The sequence below is a fragment of the Neovison vison genome, chromosome 8 (assembly GCF_020171115.1).
Source record: "Neovison vison isolate M4711 chromosome 8, ASM_NN_V1, whole genome shotgun sequence".
NCBI lineage: Eukaryota > Metazoa > Chordata > Mammalia > Carnivora > Mustelidae > Neogale > Neogale vison.
The window spans coordinates 125,180,701-125,206,035 of record NC_058098.1 but is presented as its reverse complement, the minus strand read 5'-3'; the positions used below and the strand labels follow the sequence as shown (position 1 = coordinate 125,206,035).

At 37.1% G+C, this 25,335-nt stretch overlaps 1 protein-coding gene across 7 annotated transcripts in view; it reads left to right on the top strand.

The window, feature by feature from the left end:
* Positions 1 to 25,335, top strand: part of NCOA1 (nuclear receptor coactivator 1) — a 183,977-nt gene that overhangs the window by 112,480 nt on the left and 46,162 nt on the right. For all 7 annotated transcript variants that reach the window (XM_044261974.1, XM_044261977.1, XM_044261973.1 and 4 more), the window contains 7 exons: positions 1,110 to 1,287; positions 3,652 to 3,831; positions 4,782 to 4,877; positions 9,572 to 9,712; positions 17,930 to 18,077; positions 19,434 to 20,754; positions 24,058 to 24,238. In XM_044261974.1, coding sequence (XP_044117909.1) covers positions 1,110 to 1,287; positions 3,652 to 3,831; positions 4,782 to 4,877; positions 9,572 to 9,712; positions 17,930 to 18,077; positions 19,434 to 20,754; positions 24,058 to 24,238 — 2,245 coding nt within the window. The remainder of the gene's footprint in view (positions 1 to 1,109; positions 1,288 to 3,651; positions 3,832 to 4,781; positions 4,878 to 9,571; positions 9,713 to 17,929; positions 18,078 to 19,433; positions 20,755 to 24,057; positions 24,239 to 25,335) is intronic.

The following is a 25,335-nucleotide window of genomic DNA, read 5'->3' as shown; positions in this document are numbered from 1 at the left end:
TCCAGGGTGCACCTTGACTGCACCAGAGTTGATACATCCAGCTACATCTGTTCAGTCTTCTCCCACCAAAATGACTAGGAGGAGGAATGCCCAACAGAAGAAAAATACAGAGGATGGACCTTCTGCAATAGAGCTAACGGCTATCAACATAGACAATATGTCGGAAAGAGAATTCAGGCTAACAATTATCCAGGCAATAGCTAGGTTGGAGAAAGCCATGGATGACCAAACAGAATTGATTAGGGCCGAACTGAAAGCGACCAGACAGGATGTTCACAATGTTAGGGCGGAGCTTAAAGCTACCAGGGAGGAGGTCCACAATGCTCTCAATGAGTTCCAATCCAATCTAAACTCTCTCAAAGCTAGGGTAACTGAGACAGAAGATAGAATTAGTGATCTGGAAGACAAACAGATAGAGAGAAAGGATCAAGAGGAAGCCTGGAACAAACAGCTCAGATTTGACTCTTACCTACCTCTCCAAACTTATTTCTTGGCATGAGCCTGTCTTGTACCATGTACTCCAGCAACTCCAAACTGCTTTTTTTGTTCCTTAATGTGCCATGTTGTCCCCTCTGCCTAGAATGTTCTTCTCTTATTCCTCTTCTGCTCCTCCACTATGTTCTGTAGAACTCAGGGGTCTGTAAAGAGCCTCTCTTTGTCTCTCAACCCAACCTCAAGTTATCTTTCTTTGTGCTCATCGAGTATTTGATGTATGATTCTGATGCTGCATTACTGGTATTTTATTATATTTATGTCTCTCTACCACCATACCCCAAGTTCTTTGAGGGTAGAGACCAGGTCTTAACCTATAGTTTAGAGATGTTTATGACTACGTTAATACCAGTTACTTGCTTCATATCTGCTACCATAAAGTTTCTCTCTGAGAGAGAAGGTTGATACACTCACTCATGCCTGTGAAGATTACTGTATAGTCTGTTTTAAAATCCTGCCCCTTCTACAGAAAACATGCAATATTAAATCTTCTATTCAGGATCCCTTTTTCTTTTAACTTGATATATATTTCTGATCTCTTTTTCAATAGAGATATGTATATGTTTATTTTTCTTTTATTTTATTAACCTCCTAATCTTTTTTTTTTGGCTTTGCAGGCTTTGGATGGATTTTTCTTTGTTGTGAACTGTGAAGGGAGAATTGTGTTTGTGTCAGAGAATGTGACCAGCTACTTGGGTTACAATCAGGAGGAATTAATGAATACCAGTGTCTACAGCATACTGCATGTGGGGGATCATGCGGAATTTGTGAAGAATCTGCTCCCCAAATCACTAGGTACAAAGCAATGTTTTTTGAAAAGAATATGAACTCTCTGTAGCTTTCTTTTCCATTATGCAATTATTATATTTGTAGTACATAGTATTATTCTAGAATATGTTATAACATATTAAAAATATTTAAATTTCATTTCAGCCTGATATGTAAATATGAAGAGAGAGTATCCTCAAATAGTTGATAGAGAGCACTCCTTTTATCCTCCTCCTCTCGCCATGCCCTAGTCATATGACAGTAGGAAGAAGCAGAGCAGTCAGCTGCCTTGCCACGAGAAGCTCCTGCTTGAAATTACCTTTGTTTTCAATTTTGATTATGTCCAAGAAAGAGACAAATGTATATCCTTCCCACCACCCTGCTCAAAAGAAAAAAAGGAGGAAGGGAAAGAGGGAGGGAGGAAGGGAGGGAAAAATATTCTGTCATATTATGTATGTATTAAAATGAACATTTTTGGATATAAGTGGTTTCAACTCAGAAGTTTCCAGTATGGTTGGACAGATTGTTTGCTGACAAAGGAGCCCAGCTGAGAGGACGGATGGGGTCTGATTTCCAACCTCTGTTCCATTTGCTAAACCCTGTGCCTATTCCTTAGCCTGTGTGTGCGCTAAAGTAAGGGGAGGGCCTTGAGTAGAAATTCTGTATAACTAAACTACACATGCAAATAAAATGTTATCTGTAGCTCTTTATTTTCTATACTGTTCACTCAATAGAATGGAAGTTTTATTTCTTCTTTGAAAAAGAGTAGTGTGTGTTTATGGTACCTGAGGGCCTGAAATGATTATTTCTATTAAAATCACTAGTTTGATATTTGAATTATCAAGGGGTCTTCTGTGTTTTGTTACAGAATTTTAGAGCATGAATGACTTGAGAGATAATATAGCAGATTCCTTTATTTTAAAGATGGTACAAAGATAAAGTAATTAACCTAAACCTCACAGCTTGCTCATAACAAAACCAAGACTCCTTCCTCCAGTATAGGTTTGTTTCCATGATTTCCTCTAACAGTTACAGGCTGATGAGATACCAAAAAGGAAGGAGGTTCAGTGCAGAGGATAAAGTAAGAAAACTGTCGCAAATAGCAAGAGAAGAGCCTTAAAAACCCTCTTACTGCCACCATGGTTTGAATATAACATTGTTAACTGGGCAGTAGTGACCCATCACACAGTGATGATCACATGAAATATACAGACATCTTTTCTATAACTGAATTCAGTTTTCTTATACCAAATCAGGCAACATTTTGATTATGTCCAAGAAAGAGACAAATGTATATCCTTCCCATTTCCCTGGTATTTATTATATTTATGATGTTTTAACAATCATTTTTATATAATAACTTACTTTTAAAATTTTTTAGAGAGGGAGGAAGTGAGGCAGAGGGGTACAGAGAGAGAGCGAAAATCTTTTTTTTTTTTCCCAAAGATTTTATTTATGTATTTGACAAAAATCACAAGTAGGCAGAGAGGCAGGCAGAGAGAGAGGAAGGGAAGCAGGCCTCCGGCTGAGCAGAGAGCCCGATGCAGGGCTCAATCCCAGGATCCCAGGATCATGACCTGAGCCAAAGGCAGAGGCTTTAACCACTGAGCCACCCAGGCACCCTGAGAGAGCAAGAGTCTTTAGCAGGTTCCATGCCCAGTGAGGAGTCCGACACTGGGCTTGATCTCACAACCCTGAGATCATGACCTGAACTGAAATCAAAAGCTTAACCAACTGAGCCAACCAGGCACCCCAATTTTTATGTAATAACTTATTGACTACCCACTATATTTGCGGGTGAGAAGAATGGTTTGTGAAAAGAATGGTCATTAAGAAGCCAAGGTTGGTCTCTGTCTAGTTTAAATATTTTTTTGAGTCACAGTCTCCTTTGAGAAACTTTGAATCCTCTCCCCAAAAAGGTGCACATTTTGACAAGCCCATCCTTAAGAATACATACCTGCCAGGTTAAAACTCCTGCTTCACAATGGGTCTCTGGTTTCCAATCATTTTTTCATTTCCAGGGTGTAACAGAAACAAATGGAAAAGTGCATTAATTAACTGCTATAAAAAATCTGAGCAAAAGAGTGTGAGCTGTTATTTTTTGTCTTTAACTTTTTTTAAAGACTGCTAAAGAATTAGGAATACGTTAGGTCTTATTTTTGAGGGGGGGACATCCTATACAATCTCTTAGAAATTTTGCACTTTTGTAATTGGTAGACATTAAGATTTGCTAAGGAAGATAAGTATCCTGTTGCCTCAGGATAATGTTAAATGCGAAGAGATCTGTCTTTAATCTGAATATCTAATAAAGCAGATGGCTAAATGTATGTCTTTGTATCTTCAGAGTTCTTCACCCTATTCGCAGACATATAATCAGTTTTTCTTCCACAGTAAATGGAGTTCCGTGGCCTCAGGAGGCAACACGACGAAACAGCCATACCTTTAACTGCAGGATGCTAATTCACCCTCCGGATGAGCCAGGCACCGAGAACCAAGAAGCGTGCCAGCGCTATGAAGTCATGCAGTGCTTCACTGTGTCACAGCCAAAATCAATTCAAGAGGATGGAGAAGGTAAAACAAAGGGTGATTTTAAGGACTTTGCTCGCTTTTTCCATGGCTTTAAAGATCAGGGAGGTAATTGATTATAAACAGCCTTTTTCAGATAATAATTTTGGCCACTATATTATGCATCATAGTGGTGATTCAGCTTACTGTGTTATTTCCCAATACTTAAGAAGAAAGTTGCCAACATCTAGAATCACCCCTTTAAAATGCCCCCACGCTCTCGGTTTTAAGCTGGCATTCCCACTAAAATGTCAAATTCAAACCAACTTGCTGCCTAGAAATAAGAGACGTAGCTAACTGCTGCCAGTTGGAAATGTACCAGATGCAGCAGGCTGTTGAACAGCTCTGATTTTTAGAAAGTTTCAAGTTTAGAGTGTGGGGAACATTGGAGAATAGAGTTAGCATTTTTGAGGCCATACAAGGTAATTTACAAGGAGAAAGCGTATGAGCAGAAGAAAACACAGCTGAAACTCTAATACGAACATGGTATCAACATGGCATTCGTCAAGTATATGACAGAGGATGAGTTCTGCACGTGAGCCAGTCTGAGTTAAGTAAAGAGCACCACAAACTGGAAACTGGAGTAAGGACCGGGGAAGGTAGAAGAGGAGAAATTAATCAGATACAAAGAAGGCCATGCATATAGCAGGTTTCACCTGCAAATGGGTGCCACAGTCAACTGAGGATTTTTTACAAAATACACATGCCAGTGCCAGTCTGTCTGATATGATCGAAGTTCATGTTCAGCTGTGTAGCACTCAAAAAAATTGGAAATGGGACTTCGAAAAAATTTGGTTACCAGCAATTTTATCTCTAGTATTATATTATTAGATCAGAGTGACTCCAGTATTTGGTCCTATAACATGTGTTGTTTTATGGAAACCATTAATGGAAAATGATGGATGTGAACTGTTTTCTGCCCTCTCTTCTTCAACTTCCCTTTCTTGTTTTGGCAGATTTCCAGTCATGTTTGATTTGTATTGCACGGCGATTACCTCGGCCTCCAGCTATTACAGGTGTAGAATCCTTTATGACCAAGCAAGATACTACAGGTATTTACTCCAGAATTCAGAATTTACATCCAAAATTTTGTGTCCTTCTGTTGTCTGCTATTCAGCTTCTGGTCACTTGTCTTAAACAGAAAACATTTTAAATGATGGTCTTGATCCTGGGCACTTTATATTTCATTGTATTAATTTTTTTTTAAGATTTTACCTTTAAGTAATCTCCATTCAGCGTCGGACTCAGCCTCACAACTCCAAGATCAAGAGTCACACGCTCCCCCGACCAAGCCAGCCAGGCACCCCATTTATCTTGTGCATTCTAGATGTTGTAATCATTGTCATGGGAGGGGCGTTGGGGAGAACATTATAACTATTCACATACTGTTTTGGTCATAAATTATTTTTCATAATCATGGAATAAGATTTTTAAAGAAATTTGGCAAGATAGATGTACATATAATTATTTTTAAATGGTGGTTTTAAAATTATGCTTCAGTGGATCTGGCTATTTCTTTTTCCTCTTCTCTTTTTCTTTAAATGTATTCAGCACATACTGATTAAGTGCCTGGAAGTGCCTGTCACTGTGTGTGACTGCTCAGGGTGTACATAGCTGAGCAAAAATCAACAACGCAATTACGAATTGTGGTACAATTCGTAATTTATGATGGAAAGGGTGTGAGATGGGAAAAGGCAAACCCATAGGGAGAACCTATTTTTAAATTAGCTGGTGAACCAGTGCCTATCCGAGGAGCTGATATTGAGCCCTAAGCTCCAAAAGATGAGGAGGAGCCAACTCTGCAAAGTGTGGAAGGGGCGGCAAGGAGGGTCACGGTGCAGCCTGAGAGCTCCTGATTGAGGAAGGAGAGCTAGCTGCAGAGGCCTGTGGGAAAACAGACAAGTGCATGAGAGGAAGCGAAAGAAGGGCAGCAGTCCCCAAAAGTGAGTGCCAGGAAGGAAGGCCCTCTTTATAAAGGCCTGCTTCAGATTTGATTTTTAGCCAAAACAAATTGTTATTGTCCTTTACAATTTTTTATAGTATTTTTCATATGTTATATAATCCTATCTTCACTTTAACACATCAAGTTTCATACTTTCACATCAGAGTTACTTAGGTATCAACTACTTCTCTCATTTTAAAATAGGGATATATATCTGAGATATTTTTTAGCAGATCAAGATTTTAAAAATAATTTCTACTGGATTTCATTCTTCGTGAAAGTTTAGGTTTAAAGTACTTTTTGTCCCTTACTATTATTTATAACATTTATTAATATTTGTTACAATATTTACTAGTTTTTTAGTCCCAGAAACTTAATATTCCTATTGTGTGCTTTTATTCTTGTGTTTTTAAAGATAAGCTCCCAGCTGCTCTTACTGAAGAGTAGGTGGGGATAAATTAGCATGAATAATAGAGTATAGTAAAGAGAATGTCTAGGACTTAGAGATGCAGCATCTGCGCATGGTAATTATCCCTTACCATAACTTTCTTCCTTCCCTTTTGAGTCTGCCATCTATATGTCCTTTTCCATTTCCCACCAATGTACAGCTCTGGAAAAACTGAATAATCTTTATTAAAAACCAAAAATACTAATGCATGGGGGAAGAATAGGGTTTACTGAAAAATATAACTGGTCTTTTGCATCCATAAAACCAAGTAAGGGCTTGTGAGCAGAATGAAAGCTTGCTGGAAAGAGTGGAAGTCAGGTCACTGAATAAATGTGGGAGATGAAGGAGGCCTGAAATTTATGAGGATAATTTAGGAACAGTGTATTTCAGCTTCTCCTCATATTGTATTTCTATACATTGAATCTTAAATTGGATTTTTAAAAAATTTATTTGAGAGAGAGAGAGAGCATTACAAGCAAGGCGAGAGGCAGAGGGAGAGGGAGAGAAGCAGACTCTGCTTCTGCTTCATGATCAGAACTTCTGCTTCCTGACCAGAACTGAAATCAAAAGTCAGACCCTTAACTTAATTAGCCACTCAGGTCCCCCTTAAATTGGATTATTTTAAAGAAGACTATATTTTCCCATAGGAATAATGTTATTACTGGTAGTTTTGTTCCTGACCAAGGACCCAGCATTAAAATCTTAGATGTACCTGATTTTAAAGTAGATGTGTATAAATTTAAAAATTAAGTTCTGAATCAAAGAATAATTATAAATCTAGAGAGAACCTCAGAGATCATGGACTCTAGCCCACTCATTTTACAAAGGATAGAATGGTGTCTTTCCAAAACCATAGAGCTAATTGGTGAGAAAAGACATCCATAGGCACCAATATATAGCTCTTCCTTTATATTGCATTGCCTTCTACCAAAGCACTATTACAAGGACATCACTGTACTGTACACACTTATTACATAAAAGATACCAGAGGAAATGTAAAATATAAAAAAATAGAAAGGTGGCAAAGAAATATAAAGTGTTCTTAAAATGTAAATAACATTTTATTGTATCATCGAAATATATCATTGATTTAGATAAAAAATAATAAACCAGTTGCAATAAGTATTAGATATTTAATTCCTTAAATTTTAGTAGTAGTTTTAACTCTCCATAGAGTTACATCACTTTTAAAAGTGGTTCCCATCCCTTAAAAAAAAAAAAAATCATCTGCCAAGAAATGTTGAACAGTGGCTTACTAGTTGGATTGGTTAGTTAAACTTTTCTCTAGCAAGCAGAGGACTCTAAATCAACCCATTCATGATCCTCTTCTAAGATAGTCACTGCGTTACCTAGTCATTTGTTACCATTGCTGATAATGTAATCACTTTCTGTCCTCTGATCATGCAGTTCTAGGCTCTTGCTTTCTTGTGGTTAGTACTGACATGAACACATACCCCTCCCTTTGTCATTGCATCTGAGGAGCATAGTTGTGTGTGAAGATCCTGTGACAATCAATTCTCAGCTATAACCAACTCTTGACCTCTGATGTAATAAGAGACAAAGATTAAATAATTATAATTCTTAGAAAATCCAGAATTGTCTGTCATTACAGCCAAGTGTTCACCAGGCTTTTCCCAAACCATTCTTAAATAACAAAATTCCTTTAAGTTTGAATTTCTTTTCTTTCTGCCATTTACATTTATGCCAAGACTTGGGCAACAGCCTTATCAGACTGATTCAGATGTATCAGATTCAAGACCCTGAGTTAAAGAAGCCTAATAAATTCCAGGCAAGCCAAGTGAAATACATAAAGAAGGAATTAGTTAAAATGAGGATGCACAAATAGTACAACAGATTTGAGTCTGTTGTGAGAAGAGGAAAAATAAGGGAAAAAATCAGCGATTCACCGAAGAGGAAAAAACGAAAAATTCTCAACCTCATTCATTAGAAAGTACAAATTTAGATCATAAACATTTTTCAGCTACTAATTGTAAAAAATAAAGAAGCCTGACAATACCCCAAGTGATGGAGAGGGTGTTGGATTAAGAGTAGCTCTTTATAAGTTTCTGGGGAACAGTTTATTGTTATAAAGTTGAATATTCACATAACCTATGACTCAGCAGTTCTGTCGTATGTCTGTATGCTAGAGAAGCTCTCACACACATGCACCATGGAAAATGTAGATAGTGTTCACAGCAGCATTCATTGTAATATCAAAAAACGGGATACAATTTAGATGTTTCTTGACGGGAGAATGTAAAAACAGAGGGAATGTGACATGTGAGGAGTACACACATAATGGAATGGAATAGGTAATATTCCAGTTCTGAAGTTGGCTGGTGGGTTTGCAAGTTTTCATTTATTAATCTGACTCTATACATGTATATATCTTGCCTATATTATTTTGTGTTAATATAAGATTGCATAAAAAAAAAAATCTGGATAATCCCAAACTGGATTAATTGGCCCCTGGTTAACTAAGGAATAATTTACCTGAATTCTTCCATAGCCATCTAGGAAATTTGTTGAAGTATGATAATAATAGCAAGTCACTACTACGGTTTATGAAGCATATATTCTGTGTGCAGAATATCTAGCCACTCTTAATGCTGTTATCTTTTTCTGATTTAACTTTGATTGCCTTCAGTCTTTGTTAAATGAAGTGTTGTCTACAGCCCAAGAAGAGGTAGAAAAGGAAAGTTTTGCTTACTTTCTTATATTCTCTTCACTTAGTTACTGGAAATTAATTTAAACCAAAATGATGTATTTCATCTCTGTCTCTCCTTTCCCAATAAATTATCTAGTCATTAGTAGACAGAGAGTAGAATCCAGAGAGCAATCCAGAGGAGTTCAATTTGCGTTAGTCTCTGCAGCTTCAGGTCCTTATGGCATGACTTTAATACTTGACTGGGATTGAATTTTAGAATATGATATGCTAATACACACTCCAAGGCCAAAACAGTTTTTTATTATCATGTAAGTGATACACTCTGTTACCATATGTAATAAAAAAATTTTTTAAGATTTTATTTATTTATTTGACAGAGATCACAAGTAGGCAGAGAGGCAGGAGAGGGAGAGAGGAAGAAGCAGGCTCTCCGCTGAGCAGAGAGCCCGATGTGGGGCTCCATCCCATGACCCTGAGATCATGACCTGAGCCGAAGGAAGAGGCTTTAACCCACTGAGCCACCAGGCGCCCCACCATATGTAATAAAAATTAATAGTGTTTATTAATGTTTTTGTCCATAAGCATTTAGGGGCAGAAACAAATTTCTTAGATGTAGTTGTCGATTTTGAAATATGGGTGACTTATATGAAGAGGCTATCACAAATGGAAACTTTCATTCTTCATGTAGGTAAAATCATCTCTATTGATACTAGTTCCCTGAGAGCTGCTGGCAGAACTGGCTGGGAAGATTTAGTGAGGAAATGCATCTATGCTTTTTTCCAACCTCAGGGCAGAGAACCATCTTATGCCAGACAACTGTTTCAAGAAGGTAAAGTTTTCTTCTCATAATTATTTTCATTAACCTTCCTTTTTATTAATACTGAAGTAATTTACATAGAACTTATGGCTTGATAAGTATTTTCTCCAAATTACAGTTTTTGCAATAATCGGTTTTAGGAAAGGAAGAAATGGGTAAGCAAAGTAATTCATGAGTGGATCCTGAATTTGGGATGCACATTTTAAAGAACAGGGTATCATGTGGTGGTCACTCACTCACTCACTCATTCGTTCATTCATTCATTCAGCAGACATGTATCAAGTTCCTCACATACATAGAACACTATGTCAGGTGGCAGGGATATAGTGATGACTAAGAAGCAGGGTTTTGCCCTCAAGGAGCTCAATATATATTAGGACAATATATAACTTTAAAGATTAGTGTGATATGGGCTTATACCCAGAGGTATAACCAAAGAAGAAAAAAATTACTTCTGACTTGGAGGATCAGGGATGGCTTCAGAAAGGAAGTGATAATTTCATCTGATTTTTGATGGTCATTCCCAGCAGGGACAGGCATGTGAAAGGGCTTCTAGATAATACAGAAATCTGTATCACACAGGTTTACTTTATTACTGTTATGGTACCTGTATCACCTGACTCAGGTTGAAGTTTCAAGTTAAAAATATATGTCATATGAGATTAATAATTGTATAGATGCTAGATGGTACTGTGGGAGATAAATATACTCTCTGCCCTTAAGGAACTTAACAGTATTACAGGAAACAGGGAAAATTATTTGAGAAAGTTCATAGAGTTTCGAGGTGAGGGTTTTGATATACTTTAAAAATATTGTCACGTAATTATGTTAGCCTAATTCTCCATTCCCTCTATAATTTATTCTCTATTCACTAACAGTTTCTTTGTGAAAGACTCTTTGTGTGACTCTTCCTGAAAAATAATTTTAAAATGTTTTTCATTATTCCATCATACTTCTTAATTTTTTTTCCAATTTATTTATTTTCAGAAAAACAGTATTCATTATTTTTTTCACCACACCCAGTGCTCCATGCAAGCCGTGCCCTCTATAATACCCACCACCTGGTACCCCAACCTCCCACCCCCCCCCCCCGCCACTTCAAACTCCTCATACTTCTTAATTTTAATATTTTCCTATAACATTAGGTTTCCTAACTTGGCAGATGATTTTCCGTTCGTTACATTTTAACATCCAGGTGGTATGTTGATAGGAAGCAGCTTGATTTTTTTTTCCCAAGAAGTCGTCTATATGAGTCTCACTAGTCTGGTTATTCATGGGACAGCTTCCTATAGACTAATAGTTCTCCAGTGGGCCTCTTGCTAGACTGATACTTTCCCCAAAGATGGTATTTCAGAGGATAGGACCAAGAACCTACATTTTTTAAGTTTCCAGGCAACCCTGAAGTACATCAGGCTTGGAAACCATCATAACAACCAGCTAATGCCCTTTACTGGTTGCAGACTTTGTGAGTCCCTCTTGCTAATAATGGCACTTGACTTTTACTTAAGTTTGAGACTCAGAGCACTCTCTCCATTTATTGCTAAAAATGCTGAAGTATATCATGCTCTTTGGTTTTTACCTTAACTTTATAAGTTGGGCCTTCCAAAACTGTACGTGAAAGACTTTTAGTTTTATTTGCCTGTAATTTCCATATACTTGCACCAAGGCAAAGCAGATCTAGATTACTGTCTTACTGTCTGACTAGGTTCCCTCTAGATGTGACTGAACCACAGTTGATGTGTTTCTAAGCCATTAGAATTCTCTATAAAACAGGTTGGTTAAAGTTAGAACAAGTAACTATCATTAACATATGAAGTAAAACAATTTAGAGTAGAATGTAAAGAAATATAATACAACACCTCTTCCCCATTAGTCATTTCTTCATGTCCTTTTCTTCCACTTCTTTGGGGGAAGAAAACATTCCTGAATAGAGATAACTTGTATTTTTCTCAACACTGTTGTGCAGAGTTCACATGACTCTATTATATAGTTTTGTAGATTCGGGGCCATTTGCCTAACAGTGTTCATGGACTTGGACTAAATACGTCTTTTTCTGATATTTCATGCTCAGCAGTGTCTAACCTGGTAAGAAAACGGTGGTCCATGAGACACTCTTATGGGGATCATCTGTTAAAGATGTTGCCTCCTGAATTAAAATCTCCTGTGAGGGCCCAGGTATCTGAACTTCCAAAGGCAGTGCTTAAGTACATTGAGTGTGAGATCCATTGGGTTCTCTCAGAGTTGGGGGAGGTGTAAAACTCTGTAGTGACTTTTTTTTATTTCCCTGCCCATTAAATTACTCTTTGAAGACAGTGACTGGTAGAAAATCCTAAAATGCATTAACCTTTAAGTTAGTTCTTAGCTTAACTTTTCAGCTGCTTTTTTCCCCCCAATTTATTTATTTTCAGAAAAACAGTATTCATTCTTTTTTCACCACACCCAGTGCTCCATGCAATCCGTGCCCTCTGTAATACCCACCACCTGGTACCCCAACCTCCCACACCCCCCCTGCCACTTCAAACCCCTCAGATTGTTTTTCAGAGTCCATAGTCTCTCGTGGTTCACTTCCCCTTCCAATTTACCCCAACTCCCTTCTCCTCTCTAACACCCCTTGTCCTCCATGATATTTGTTATGCTCCACAAATAAGTGAAACCATATGATGATAATTGACTCTCTCTGCTTGACTTATTTCACTCAGCATAATCTCTTCCAGTCCCATCCATGTTGCTACAAAAGTTGGGTATTCATCCTTTCTGATGGAGGCGTAATACTCCATAGTGTATATGGACCACATCTTCCTTATCCATTCGTCCGTTGAAGGGCATCTTGGTTCTTTCCATAGTTTGGCGACCGTGGCCATTGCTGCTATAAACATTGGGGTACAGATGGCCCTTCTTTTCACGACATCTATATCCCTGGGGTAAATACCCAGGAGTGCAATTGCAGGGTCATAGGGAAGCTCTATTTTTAATTTCTTGAGGAATCTCCACATTGTTCTCCAAAGAGGCTGCACCAACTTGCATTCCCACCAACAGTGTAAGAGGGTTTCCTTTTCTCCACATCCTCTCCAACACATGTTGTTTCCTGTTTTGTTAATTTTGGCCATTCTAATTGGTGTAAGGTGATATCTCAATGTGGTTTTAATTTGATTTTCAGCTGCTTTTGACAGAGACAGCTTTTAAAGGAAGTATACCATTTTATTTTCTGGGATCAAATTTGAAAAAAAACAAAAACAAAAAAGAACCTCACATTTCAGCCAAAAAATATGTGGGCATTCAGCATGAACTAGACTACAACTGTGGTTCTCCAGTGAGATTAGGGGGAAATGGGTATCAGCATCACCTGAGCAACTTTTTAACTAGGAGGAGGTCTGTGTAGGTGTATACAGTTTGAAAAAGTTTCCCAGATTCAGTTCAATTGAGAGCCATTCCTTTAAGAAGGGTTTAGGTTAAATACTTCCCAGGGTCCTTGATAACATTCATCTAGGCAGTTGTTAAACCAGATTTCTGGACTCCACCCCCACTACTGAATCAGAGTCTATAAGCTAAGGTGCTTTCTTACAGAGAAGTTTGGAAAACATCAACTTACATTCCACAAGATGTTAATAGCTGTAACTAAGGAATGTTTCATGCTGAATTAAGTTTGGGGAATGTTTCAGTCTCCCATTCTTGAGAATTCATAAGACATATAAAGGATTTAAGTTTCTGGGAGGTTCTACCATGAAGGTACCTGTTTGACTTTGTTATCTAGACTTATTTTTCCGCGGAGTACTTATTCCTGTAGGACATCTATCAGCATTTAGGGAGAGTAGCAGAAATGGGAATATTGTTCTATATAGCCTAGGAAAGTTTTATGAAAGTTTTGCTCACCTATTATCAGTGACATAATGGATCATCATTTTTTGTCTTTGAGAGATGTCCATGATATATTGTTATATTGGAAAATAGTCTACAAAAGCCCAGCGGATATAGTACCATCTCACTCTTGGATGTTTGTTTATCCAGTTCTAGAGGATTCACAAAATATGCACAGTGGTTATCTCCAAGTGATGGTATTACAAATGGCTTTATCGTACTCTTTGTTCATTTTTCTGTTATCTTAATGTTATAATCACAAAATAAAGTTATTTTAATTAAGAAGATGGCAAGACGGTTGGAAGGAGTTTATAGTATCAAGAAGTTTGGGAGCATTGCGATAAAACATAAATACCCATTCATACCCGTATGAATGATTAACCAGAATGTTCTTTGAGACTTGTGTAATGTGGTTAATTCCATGGTCCATATTAACAGAATTAACTGAAAATCTTTTTTTTTTTTTGTCAGTCTTGTTGAAAATATTTAAAATATGAATTTATTTTTCTTTTTGAGAAATTTTGATATATTGAATAGGGTTTACTCATTAGTGATTGAAAATCTTAGAGCATCTAAGGGTAATTCTTTTTCTTTACCTTAATTAATAGCTTTTTAAGTTGCATTCTTTCTGCATATATTTAGGGAAATACAAAAGGAAAAAGAAATCTCTACGGGCATTGCCTTGTAGTACCCTACCACACATTTTATACCTGCCCATTTAGTTAACATCAGTAAAAACATCAGTAAAAAGCATACTTGTTGAGGTTATCTTGGCAGCAAATTAGGTGGAGTCAAAAACCCAAATAGCTCTACTCTAGAGCTGCTATAACCAGAGAAAATGGTGTCCTTTGCTTCATAGCTCGTTTGAGGCCTATTCTGGAGGGGAAAGCAAAACAAAAAAGTTGTTATTTTAAAAGTTTCCCAGAAGAGTTTCTGGGGTGTCAGTAATACCACATCAATACCATCCCTCCCCATTTTAGAAATGGACACAGGAATCAGGGATCACAATACTAGCTAGCTATATACCTGACAAAACTAGTTTGGAAAACAAGGCCAGGACCTGTGATCAACAACATTCCAATAAACCTTGAAATCCACTTGTAGGGAAAATTTGGTGTGTGGAACAAATGTTTATCCAGCCATCTTATAAAGAACTGTGGCTTCCTTATTCATGTCTTAATTCAAAACATTAATGATTGTTATACAGGATTGAAGCTATTGGTGTGAATACTATCTAGGGATTGGTTGAATATGTGTATGACTCGGGACATAGGTACTTTGCTTTTTCTTTACTTTGATTTTTCTTTGGTGTTTATTCAGGAAATATTCATTCAGTATCTGCTACATACTAGGCTACATACTAGATATTACCTCACAACATTATTGGCTTAGTTTTAGTGATGCTGGGTGAAGGTTAATTTGCATTACAAAGTCCTGAAGTTGTAAATGACAAAGTCAGAGTTCAAGCTTGACTCTGACTTCTAGGCGCTTTTTTTTTTTTAATTGATCCATGCTACCTTCCTGTTTACCTTTCCATCTGAAAATTAAGCACCAAAAAGAATTTTAGTTAGCTGGATAGTCTTTTTTTTTTTTTAAGGATTTTATTTATTTATTAGAAAGAGAGTGAGTGCACACAAGTGCGAGTGCCCGGGGAAGAGGCAGAGGGAGAGGGAGAAGCAGACTCCTAGGGGACCAGGGAGTCCCACATGGGCTCAATCCCAGGATCCTGGGTTCATAACCTGAGCCAAAGGCAGATGTCTTAAATGACTGAGCCACCCCTGTGCTCCTAGTTAACTGGATAGTCTTAATTAAGTTCTAATAATTAAAGGTTTACTATAGTTTATCTTACCTTTTTTCCTTCTCAAAGGAAAAGGACTGTATGAATTATGACTTATGGTTATAATTATGAATTTTGACTGTATGAATTATGATGTGTGCTAAGTCACACATTATCATCCAAAATAAATAATCTAACTTCAAAACTTAGAGTGTAGTAATTTCCTTATATAAGTTAATAGGGGTTCTTTATTTTGGAATTTTTACTAGTTGAGATAGATGGAGTCCCAAGTTAAGAGAGCATGGTTACCAAAGGGTCAAGTATATTAATGTTCCCATGCAAGTCTGAGTTTCTATTCTTTCTCACTTTATAGGGCTTATCAACAAATCAAGAAATTTCTTTCCATTAATTTTCATTACAAAAGTTGAGTCCAGATTTCTATGAGAGCAAGAACATAAATTGGAATATAAGAACACAGCTAAGATCTAAAATCTGTCCTTTAAAGAAATGTTATGGTAGTTGGTATGGTAGTAAATATTAATCTATTTACATGAGATTCAAGTTGAGGGTCCATCAGCAAGTACTTACTAGGTGACTTTATATGCAAAGCATCATACAAGATTCAAGGAGAGTGGAAAACAAGAATGGGACACAGTACTAGCCCTTATGTTTATTTTAGCTGATGAAGAAGAATAAGTGTGTAAAGTTATCTACCTCTTATTTAAAGTGACACAGAGGAAATGTTTAGGAAGCAATGAAAAATGAGATTAGAAATGTAAGTTGAAGCCACATTGTATGTATGTATACCAGACTGTCCAGTATGGGAGACATCAGCCACCTGTCGCTATTGAGTAGTTGAAATTTGATGTGGCTGAGAAACTAAATTTAAAATTTTATTTAATTTTAAATTTAAATAGCCCCATGTGGCTGTTGACCATGTAGCTCAAAAGCGAAGAGCCAGTATTTTCCAGCAGGATGGGAAGACCCTAAAGAGCAATAAGAAATGAGGAAGGAAGAGACAAAATGGCATAAGCAAAATAACGTGAAAAATACGGTATCTTGCCTGGCCCTTTATGTAATACAGCTTTATCATAATCCCAGGTTAATAACTTATCTTGAAATTCTACTTTTTTGCTGTAGATGTATCTTCCAAAATATACTATTAAAAACACTTAACAGTTTGGAATCATTAAATTTTTTAGGGTTTTGCTATAGCAAACATTTATTTATATCCTTATATAAAAATTATCCATTTCATTTAAGACTCTCTTTCATCAGTAATTATTTCATTAGGTACTAAATTTCTCCATGTGTTATATTTGGTAAATGTGCCAGTGATCTGGCTGAAATTGCCAGATGGGTAAGGAATGTGGTTGGTTGGACATCAATCTTAATCCTTTCCATTAAGCTTATATCCTAATTTTGGTACCTAGTCTGATTTGTATATGATTTATAGATTTATAACAGATTATGCTCTCTTCAGTATATAAGGTATACCCAAAGCAGTAAAAGAGAGTATGTCTTCTCTTAAAGTAATACGTAGTTTCAAAAAAATATTTATTAATTGGTCATTTTAAGTCTTTTTAACATGTCTTTAAAATGTAATAGAAAGGCTTTCTGAAATGTCTTTGAAAAACAGTACTAACATTCATTACAGGCTAAATCATAATAGTCATTTGTGCTAGTAATTCTTGTGTTTCTGTGAATGTGATTTTTAACCTTGTTATAGCTGAATCTACCTATTAAATCTTTAATAAAATAGAATTTTATTATATGGCTAAAACATCAGTGACATTTTCTTACTTAGTAGTCTGGTATAGCCTTTATATATCTAATAAATACTTACCAGTATGGTTAGATTTTTGTCTGCTATTAATAAATCTTTAAGACAAAAGTAAATTATGTTGTTTATATAGTGATTTGACTGCCTTAACCTAGTTTTTGTTTTTTATATTAATCATGATCGGCTTTATCTTAATTTGCTTCCTACACTAAATTCAAACATAAAAAATAATATGTGAATACACTAATTTGACAGACCTCAGTGGTTCACATTCCTGAGTGAAAAATTAAATGTGAATTTCAGTTAAGTGACTCCACAAACTAATAAAAAAATGGAGGGTGAATTTTATATTATATGAATTATATCTCAGTAAAGCTGTTGAAAAATCAGCCAGCAAAATGACAAAAAAAAAAAAAAAACTTGTTAAAGATAATTCTGAAAGGGTTACTTCCTTATATTTTTAATGGACGCTTAATAAAATTTGAAGAAGTGTCCCATTATGGGGAAAGATTAAGGTTGATTTTTTTTCCTCGTTTGAAGTTTCTTCGTCATTTTAACTTATATGAGGAGGCACTCATTCAAGTAGTACTGAATTAAAACTTGTCATCAAGTGGTCTATTTTAACCAGAATCATTTCCCCTCACCCATCAGATACCTGCTTTGTCTGAACTATTCTTTATTTGGAGTCTGAGCAAGCAGCTGTTAGGAGGGCATTTAAAATGAGGTTCAAGGTAGAAATAAGGCTTGGTAACTCTCCTCTGCCCAAAGTACAAGTGTCAGAATTTTAACTAGGTTTTTCTTTTGTTTGAAACAGTGATGACTCGTGGCACTGCCTCCAGCCCATCCTATAGATTCATATTGAATGATGGGACAATGCTTAGCGCCCACACCAAGTGTAAACTTTGCTACCCTCAAAGTCCAGACATGCAACCTTTCATCATGGGAATTCATATCATCGACAGGTACTACTTATTTGGAGAGCTTCATATGAAATAAGTCAGTTCACATATATCTTCTTAGAAAAAAATTTTTAATACTCTTGATGGCTAGAAAGCAGAAATTCTAAATTAGGCATTAAGCTAGTGTGATGAGTATATAATCACTATATCCATACTGGGTTCTATAGTTTTTTTGCCTAACAATAGCCTTATTGTATAAAAAAAAAAAAAAAGAAGAAGAAGAAGAGGAAAGAAAAAGGAACACAGGAAAGGTTAGGCTGAAAATATGTGTTTCAGGGGTAAAAACCAAAAAGATGGCTAAAAATAGCCAGCTGTCCATATGTGAACTTTGCTCTTATAAAAGATTTCAGTTTGTTAATATTGTTATTTTTATTTTTAAAAGTGCTGTATTCTCATTAGGGCAAACTCTATGGCTCCTGAGTTCAAGTTGACAGTTTCTCAAACTACAAGTCATTAAACTATCAACTTGAGATTTTTGAATGTCATTGCCTCTAATTTGTTCTCCTCTCTAAATACATTTTACATTGGTATATATGGTAAATTCATGGAACCATTCTTTTATCTTATGAATTATTCAAAACCCTACATTTGCAACTATTTAAAATGTAGCATTAAACAAAAACAAAGACATTTCCCCTCACTTCATCTTTTCCTCATCTGATATATTTGCTTATTGGAACATGGTAATACCAGTCACAAATCTGTTGTCATAATTATGGATTTGAGTAAAGAGCTCGATGAAAATCTGAATTCAGTATTCTGTTTTTTTTTCTAATTTTAGTTTAATTTATGCTTGTGAGTGGAATTAGCACAGTTCTTTTTTTCATATTGTGATTTCTCTTTCAAAACATCTGCTATGTCTGCATATCACCCTTTTTAATTTTTACATCAGTGACACAGTATTTTCCTTACCCAGTCTTCCTCTTTGGAGTTGAAATACTTAAAAGCTGTAACAAGGGAGTCATGAATAAAAGACTTGTAAATAGAGGTGTGGGAAGTTTCTCTTTCAACCAAAAAAATTATTGTAATGTTAAGTATTTGTACTAAATTTTGAAAAGTTTAAAAGTACATATATTGGATTTTTTCCAAGGCCGAGAAGGATTTCTTTCCCATATAACTGAAACCATTATCAAATTTATGGGACCATGAGCACTGTTTCCTATTAAGCAGTGCTAATATTTCACAGTAGCACTAACAGTCCATTGTTTTTCCTTAATTTAAAGTCATACAGAAGCTCTTTACTTGATGGCTTGCAATATTAATGAGGTTAATGGTCTTGGCTTATAATATGCATCATAAAAATATTTTAATGGAAACCAGTGAAGATGTTTGAATAATAATGTCTTTTTCCCCCCCCAGGGAACACAGTGGTCTTTCTCCTCAAGATGACACTAATTCTGGAATATCAATTCCCCGAGTAAACCCCTCCGTCAATTCTAGTATCTCGCCAGCTCATGGTGTGGCCCGTTCGTCCACATTGCCACCATCCAGCAACAACATGGTATCCCCCAGAGTAAACCGCCAACAGAGCTCAGACCTCCATAGCAGCAGTCATAGTAATTCTAGCAACAGCCAAGGGAGTTTTGGATGCTCACCTGGAAATCAGATTGTAGCCAGTGTTGCCTTAAACCAGGGACAGGCCAGTTCCCAGAGCACTAACCCCTCTTTAAACCTCAATAATTCTCCTATGGAAGGTACAGGAATATCTCTCGCACAGTTCATGTCTCCGAGGAGACAAGTTAGTTCTGGATTGGCACCAAGGCCCAGGATGCCAAATAATTCGTTCCCTCCTAATATTCCAACATTAAGCTCCCCTGTTGGCATGACAGGTACTGCCTGTAATAATAGTAACCGATCTTATTCAAACATCCCAGTAACATCTTTACAGAGCATGAATGAAGGACCCAATAACTCCGTTGGCTTCTCTGCCAGTTCTCCAGTCCTCAGGCAGATGAGCTCACAGAATTCACCTAGCAGATTAAATATACAACCAGCAAAAGCTGAGTCCAAAGATAACAAAGAGATTGCATCCATTTTGAATGAAATGATTCAGTCTGACAACAGCTCCAGTGATGGCAAACCTCTGGATTCGGGGCTCCTGCATAACAATGACAGACTCTCAGATGGAGACAATAAATACTCCCAAACCAGTCACAAACTGGTGCAGCTTTTGACAACGACTGCAGAGCAGCAGTTACGCCACGCTGATATAGACACAAGTTGCAAAGAGGTCCTGTCCTGCTCAGGCTCTTCGAGCTCTGCCTCTGCTAACTCTTCAAGTGGTTCGTGCCCCTCCTCTCACAGCTCGCTGACAGAGCGGCACAAGATTTTGCACCGGCTCCTCCAGGAGGGTAGCCCCTCGGACATCACCACTCTGTCTGTTGAGCCCGATAAAAAGGACAGTGCATCGACTTCTGTGTCAGTGACTGGACAGGTACAAGGGAGCTCGAGTGTAAAACTAGAACTGGATGCGTCGAAGAAAAAGGAATCAAAAGACCATCAGCTCCTACGATACCTTTTAGATAAAGACGAGAAAGATTTGCGATCAACTCCGAACCTGAGCCTGGATGATGTCAAGGTGAAAGTGGAAAAGAAAGAACAGATGGATCCTTGTAACACAAACCCAACCCCAATGACCAAACCTGCTCCTGAGGAAATTAAACTGGAGTCCCAGAGCCAGGTAGGTAATCCCTCACTGCATGATGAACATTCTTGGTTATTTGTTCCTTTTCATGTATTTTACGCCAACCGTAAACCAGATTTGGATTCAGGCTATGTTTTGTCCTACCCTTCGGGCACGTGTTAAAAGGTTAGTATCATGGTTGAAACATCAAGGGATGCCCTCAGACAAAGTGATTGAGAAATCACAGAGCGCCCTCTTTGCAACTTTGGAGGGCTGCAGTTTCAACGTGGCATTCTAAGCCAAGTGGAGATTTGCTTCTTTCTATAAAATCAGTTCACGACTTTGGAGATTTTTAAACATACCTCTTCTGCCCACCCTCCTCCCAACCCCACCTGTTGAGTCCAGCTCTCTGGAAATGGGACCTAGAAATTGTATTTTTACGAAGCTCCCCAGGGAACTCTGATGGGTAGCTAAGTTGGGGAACCTCTGATGTAAGTGAAGTGGGACAGAAGTGTGAGGAGGTGGGCAGGACAGCTTAGTCTGGCTTTCTTTGCTATTTAGTTTCCCTTGAAGCAGTTTTCTAAGGCTGTTTCTCTTTGCATCTGATTCTAATTACCTTTAACCTTTATCAGAATAGGGACTTTGAGATTCTGGGACTTTGAGTATTCTGAAATAGAAGTAAACATAAATAAACCTTTGCATAACCTGTTACAGATTAGGAACCTCTGTGTTCAGGCTGAGGTGGGGGTGGGGTGAAATTAACAGGCACCTTCATTTATTGAATAATTGCTCTGGACCCTGGAGGAATTTAAGAAAAAGAAAATATAGTCTCTCCCCGCTAGGAGCTTACAAATTATTTGGAAAGAATGTAGACAAGTATGAAATAGCTGAAAATGTATGTACAAAGCAACTTGTCAATGAGTTGTGAAACAGGGTTCACACTTAGTGTGCGTTGGTCCTTCATTTCTTGAGCCAGCTTTATGTTCTGCCCTCCGGCATACTGCATTCTAGACACGTGGAAGTCCTTGCCATTCCTGGGATAAGCCATGTCTCTCCTAAGCATCTTCTGCCTTGCTCTCCTTTCTGTGTCTGCTGAACGTCTCATCCTTCACAAACCAGTTCAGACATCATCCCTCTAAAGCCTTCCTGACTAGTCCTCGTTAGACATTTCTTTCCTCACTGCGCTCCTAGTGCTCCATATTGTCTCTGTGTACTATTTGTAATAACACTATTTTGGTTACTTCTGTATGTGTGTGAGCTTTGAGGATAAGGCTATCTCTCAAGTTTCTTGGTACAAGTAAACTAATACTATGTTTTTAAGCTGAAAAACAGCTTTGAATAATAACTACATGGAAACTCTCACTCTTTAAAATTAACTTAAGGGGCGCCTGGGTGGCTCAGTGGGTTAAGCCTCTGCCTTCGGCTCAGGTCATGATCTCAGGGTCCTGGGATTGAGCCCCACATCGGGCTCTCCGCTCAGTGGGGAGCCTGCTTCCTCCTCTCTCTTTGCCTGCCTCTCTGCCTACTTGTGATCTCTGTCTGTCAAATAAATAAATAAAATCTTAAAAAAATAAATAAAATAAAATAAAAATAAAATTAACTTTAAAAGTCACAGCTATATACAATAATGCCATTGTGTGCAATCCTGGTACATCTGTTTTAGCTTACATGGACATACATTTCTACTGAGTTTATGCCTATGAGTGGAATTGCAAGATCGTAGGACATGTGTATGTTCATCTTTAGTTGGTAACACCGGTTTTCCTAGTGGGTACAAAGAATGCCCTCTAGTTGTTCCATGTTGTTGCTAATATTTGGTATTGTCAGTCTTTTAATTTTAGCTATTCTGGGATCTGTGTAGTGATACTTAATAGTTTTAATTTACATTTCCCTAATAAATGTCTTTTTGATCACTTGGATATCTTCTTTTTTGAACTTTGTATTCAAGTGTCTTGTCCATTTTCCCAATACGTTCTTTTTCTTATTGACTTGTAAGAGTTTTTTATGTATTTTGGATGAGTCCTTTATTGGTTATTTATTTACAGACATCTTCTCTAGGCTTTGCCTTGCCTTTTCTTTCTTTCAGTGGTACTTGTGATGAAGTGAAGTTCCTTATTGTAATTGTAATGTAGTCCAATTTATCAGTTTTTTCTTTTAAGATTAGTACTTTTTTGCACACATATAACAAATGATGTGTTCAAAGATGTTCATAGTACCTTTGTTTATATTAGCCCCAAACTGGAAACACCCCCAAATCCAACACAGTAGAATGGATAAATATACTGTGGTATGTTCATACAGTGGGTTGCTATTTGAAAACAAATTAACTACTGCTACATGTGACAAGATTCAGAACTTCAGAATGCAATGCTAAGTGAAAGGAGTCAGAAATTTAGAAATATATATATAAATATATTTTTTAAAAAATATAGATATGTATTTCTGTTTAGATAGTCTAGAAGCATAAATTTTAGTTCAATTAAATATGAAACCCAAACAGGAAGATATTTTATGTTAATGAACTATCTCAAAGTAATCATTAGTAGAATAATGTTGTGAAATAAAAGCCAATTTTCTCCTATGCATAACCTCAGACAAATGTAGGGATATCCTATCTAGTCTAGAAGGTAGGTTTCTTATTTTGTTAAATCCTCAAGTAGAAAGTGACCTTCCTGGGATCTTTGAAGCTGATATACTGTTTATTAAAAAATTTCTCAAAGCTTTTTCAAATTATAAAGTTATATCAGTGTAAATTTGTTTTTTATCTATCCTAAAGTAAAATTTCACAAGATTTTAAAAAATTTGACAAAGAAAATCATCCATGATCAGCACAGCACAATATTCTTGACATTTCTTGCCAGTCTAATCTTTCTCCAATGCATAAATTTGATGCTAAAATATAGTAGACGGATGGTACTGCGTATTATCTTATATCCTCCGGAATAGTAATATCAAAAGCATCCAAACTGTTTTCCAGTAGCTCAGGTAATTTTACTGATCTTTAATTACTTCTTTTTTTTTTTTTAAAGATTTTATTTATTTATTTGTCAGAGAGAGAGGGGGAGAGAGCGAGCACAGGCAGACAGAGAGGCAGGCAGAGGCAGAGGGAGAAGCAGGCTCCCCGCCGAGCAAGGAGCCCGATGTGGGACTCGATCCCAGGACGCTGGGATCATGACCTGAGCCGAAGGCAGCTGCTTAACCAACTGAGCCACCCAGGCGTCCCTGATCTTTAATTACTTCTTCTTTCTTCACTTTCTCATAGTCACACATAACTCATAGAGTATAAAGGAACAACTTTTTCTGCATTTATTCTAGTAAAGTATAGACTATATCTCCTCTAACTTTGGTTTTTGTTCTTAGTTTACAGCTGACCTTGACCAGTTTGATCAGTTACTACCTACGCTGGAGAAGGCAGCCCAGTTGCCAGGCTTATGCGAGCCCGAGAGGATGGATGGTGCGGTCACCAGCGTAACCATCAAATCGGAGACCCTGCCGACTTCACTTCAGTCTACCACTGCCAGACCCACTTCCAGGCTGAATAGTATGTGTTGGAAGAAAACCTCATTTTAAATGTCTAATGATAATGTGAATTAGTGCTTTGTTTCTCAGCATTACTTCACAGATCATTTATTTGTTGAGAGTGAACTATTTTTGCATTAATGCCACCATAAATAATGTACAGTTACTTTTATACAGATGAACTTCACTCATCATGTATATCTTAAGTTATAGTATAACTTCCATCTTTTTTTTTTTTTACGATTTTGTTTATTTATTTATTTGACAGAGAGAGCGGAGAGAGAGAGATCACAAATAGCCAGAGAGGCAGGCAGAGAGGGCGGGGGGGGGAGCAGGCTCCCTGCTGAGCAGAGAGCCCAATGAGGGGCTTGATCCCAGGACCCTGAGATCATGACCTGAGCCAAAGGCAAAGGCTTAACCCACTGAGCCACCCAGGTGCCCCAACTTCTATCTTTCTGTAATTAATGTTGAAGTAAATAGTTGATGTTAAGGAGAGTAGTTTTGTGTGTTTTTACACAAAACATTCCATGCAGGACTTTCAGAAATATAATATTAGTCATATTATATTACCCAAAGTGTCTCCCTTGAATGCTAGTCTGATGAATTGGAAAAAGGGGATTTTGTGCTAAAATCCTGTGGGCAAATGCTGCATGGCACATATACCATTCTCCTATTAAAATTCCATGGTGCATATTAAAGGTTTTTAAAAGTCCTATAGGTTTTTAAAAGTCCTATATTAAAGGTATCCATTTTGATTTCTGTAATCCTGCATTTACCATACTTTCTTCATTATGGAATTCCTTTTCTCAAGTCAATGTTACCCCCCTGGAGCACCATTTAGGAGGACTGTGTCGAGATGGATCACTGCTGCTCTAGCCTAAAGAGACACTTTAAAGAGTAATACTTCATGAAGACTGGGCTGTCAGGTTTTTTTCATCTGCCAAATTTTTAAGTTGAAGATAATAGTGGTAATTCCATTGTATAACCTTGAAGCCAAAGGAAACTAAGCAGCTCACTTTCAAAATTTGCCCGTGTTTCCAATCTAAGTCTTGTTCCACTTCTGACAAGATCAGATGTGAGACTCATTTATTTCAGTCTTACTGCAGCTTTTAGCTGTCA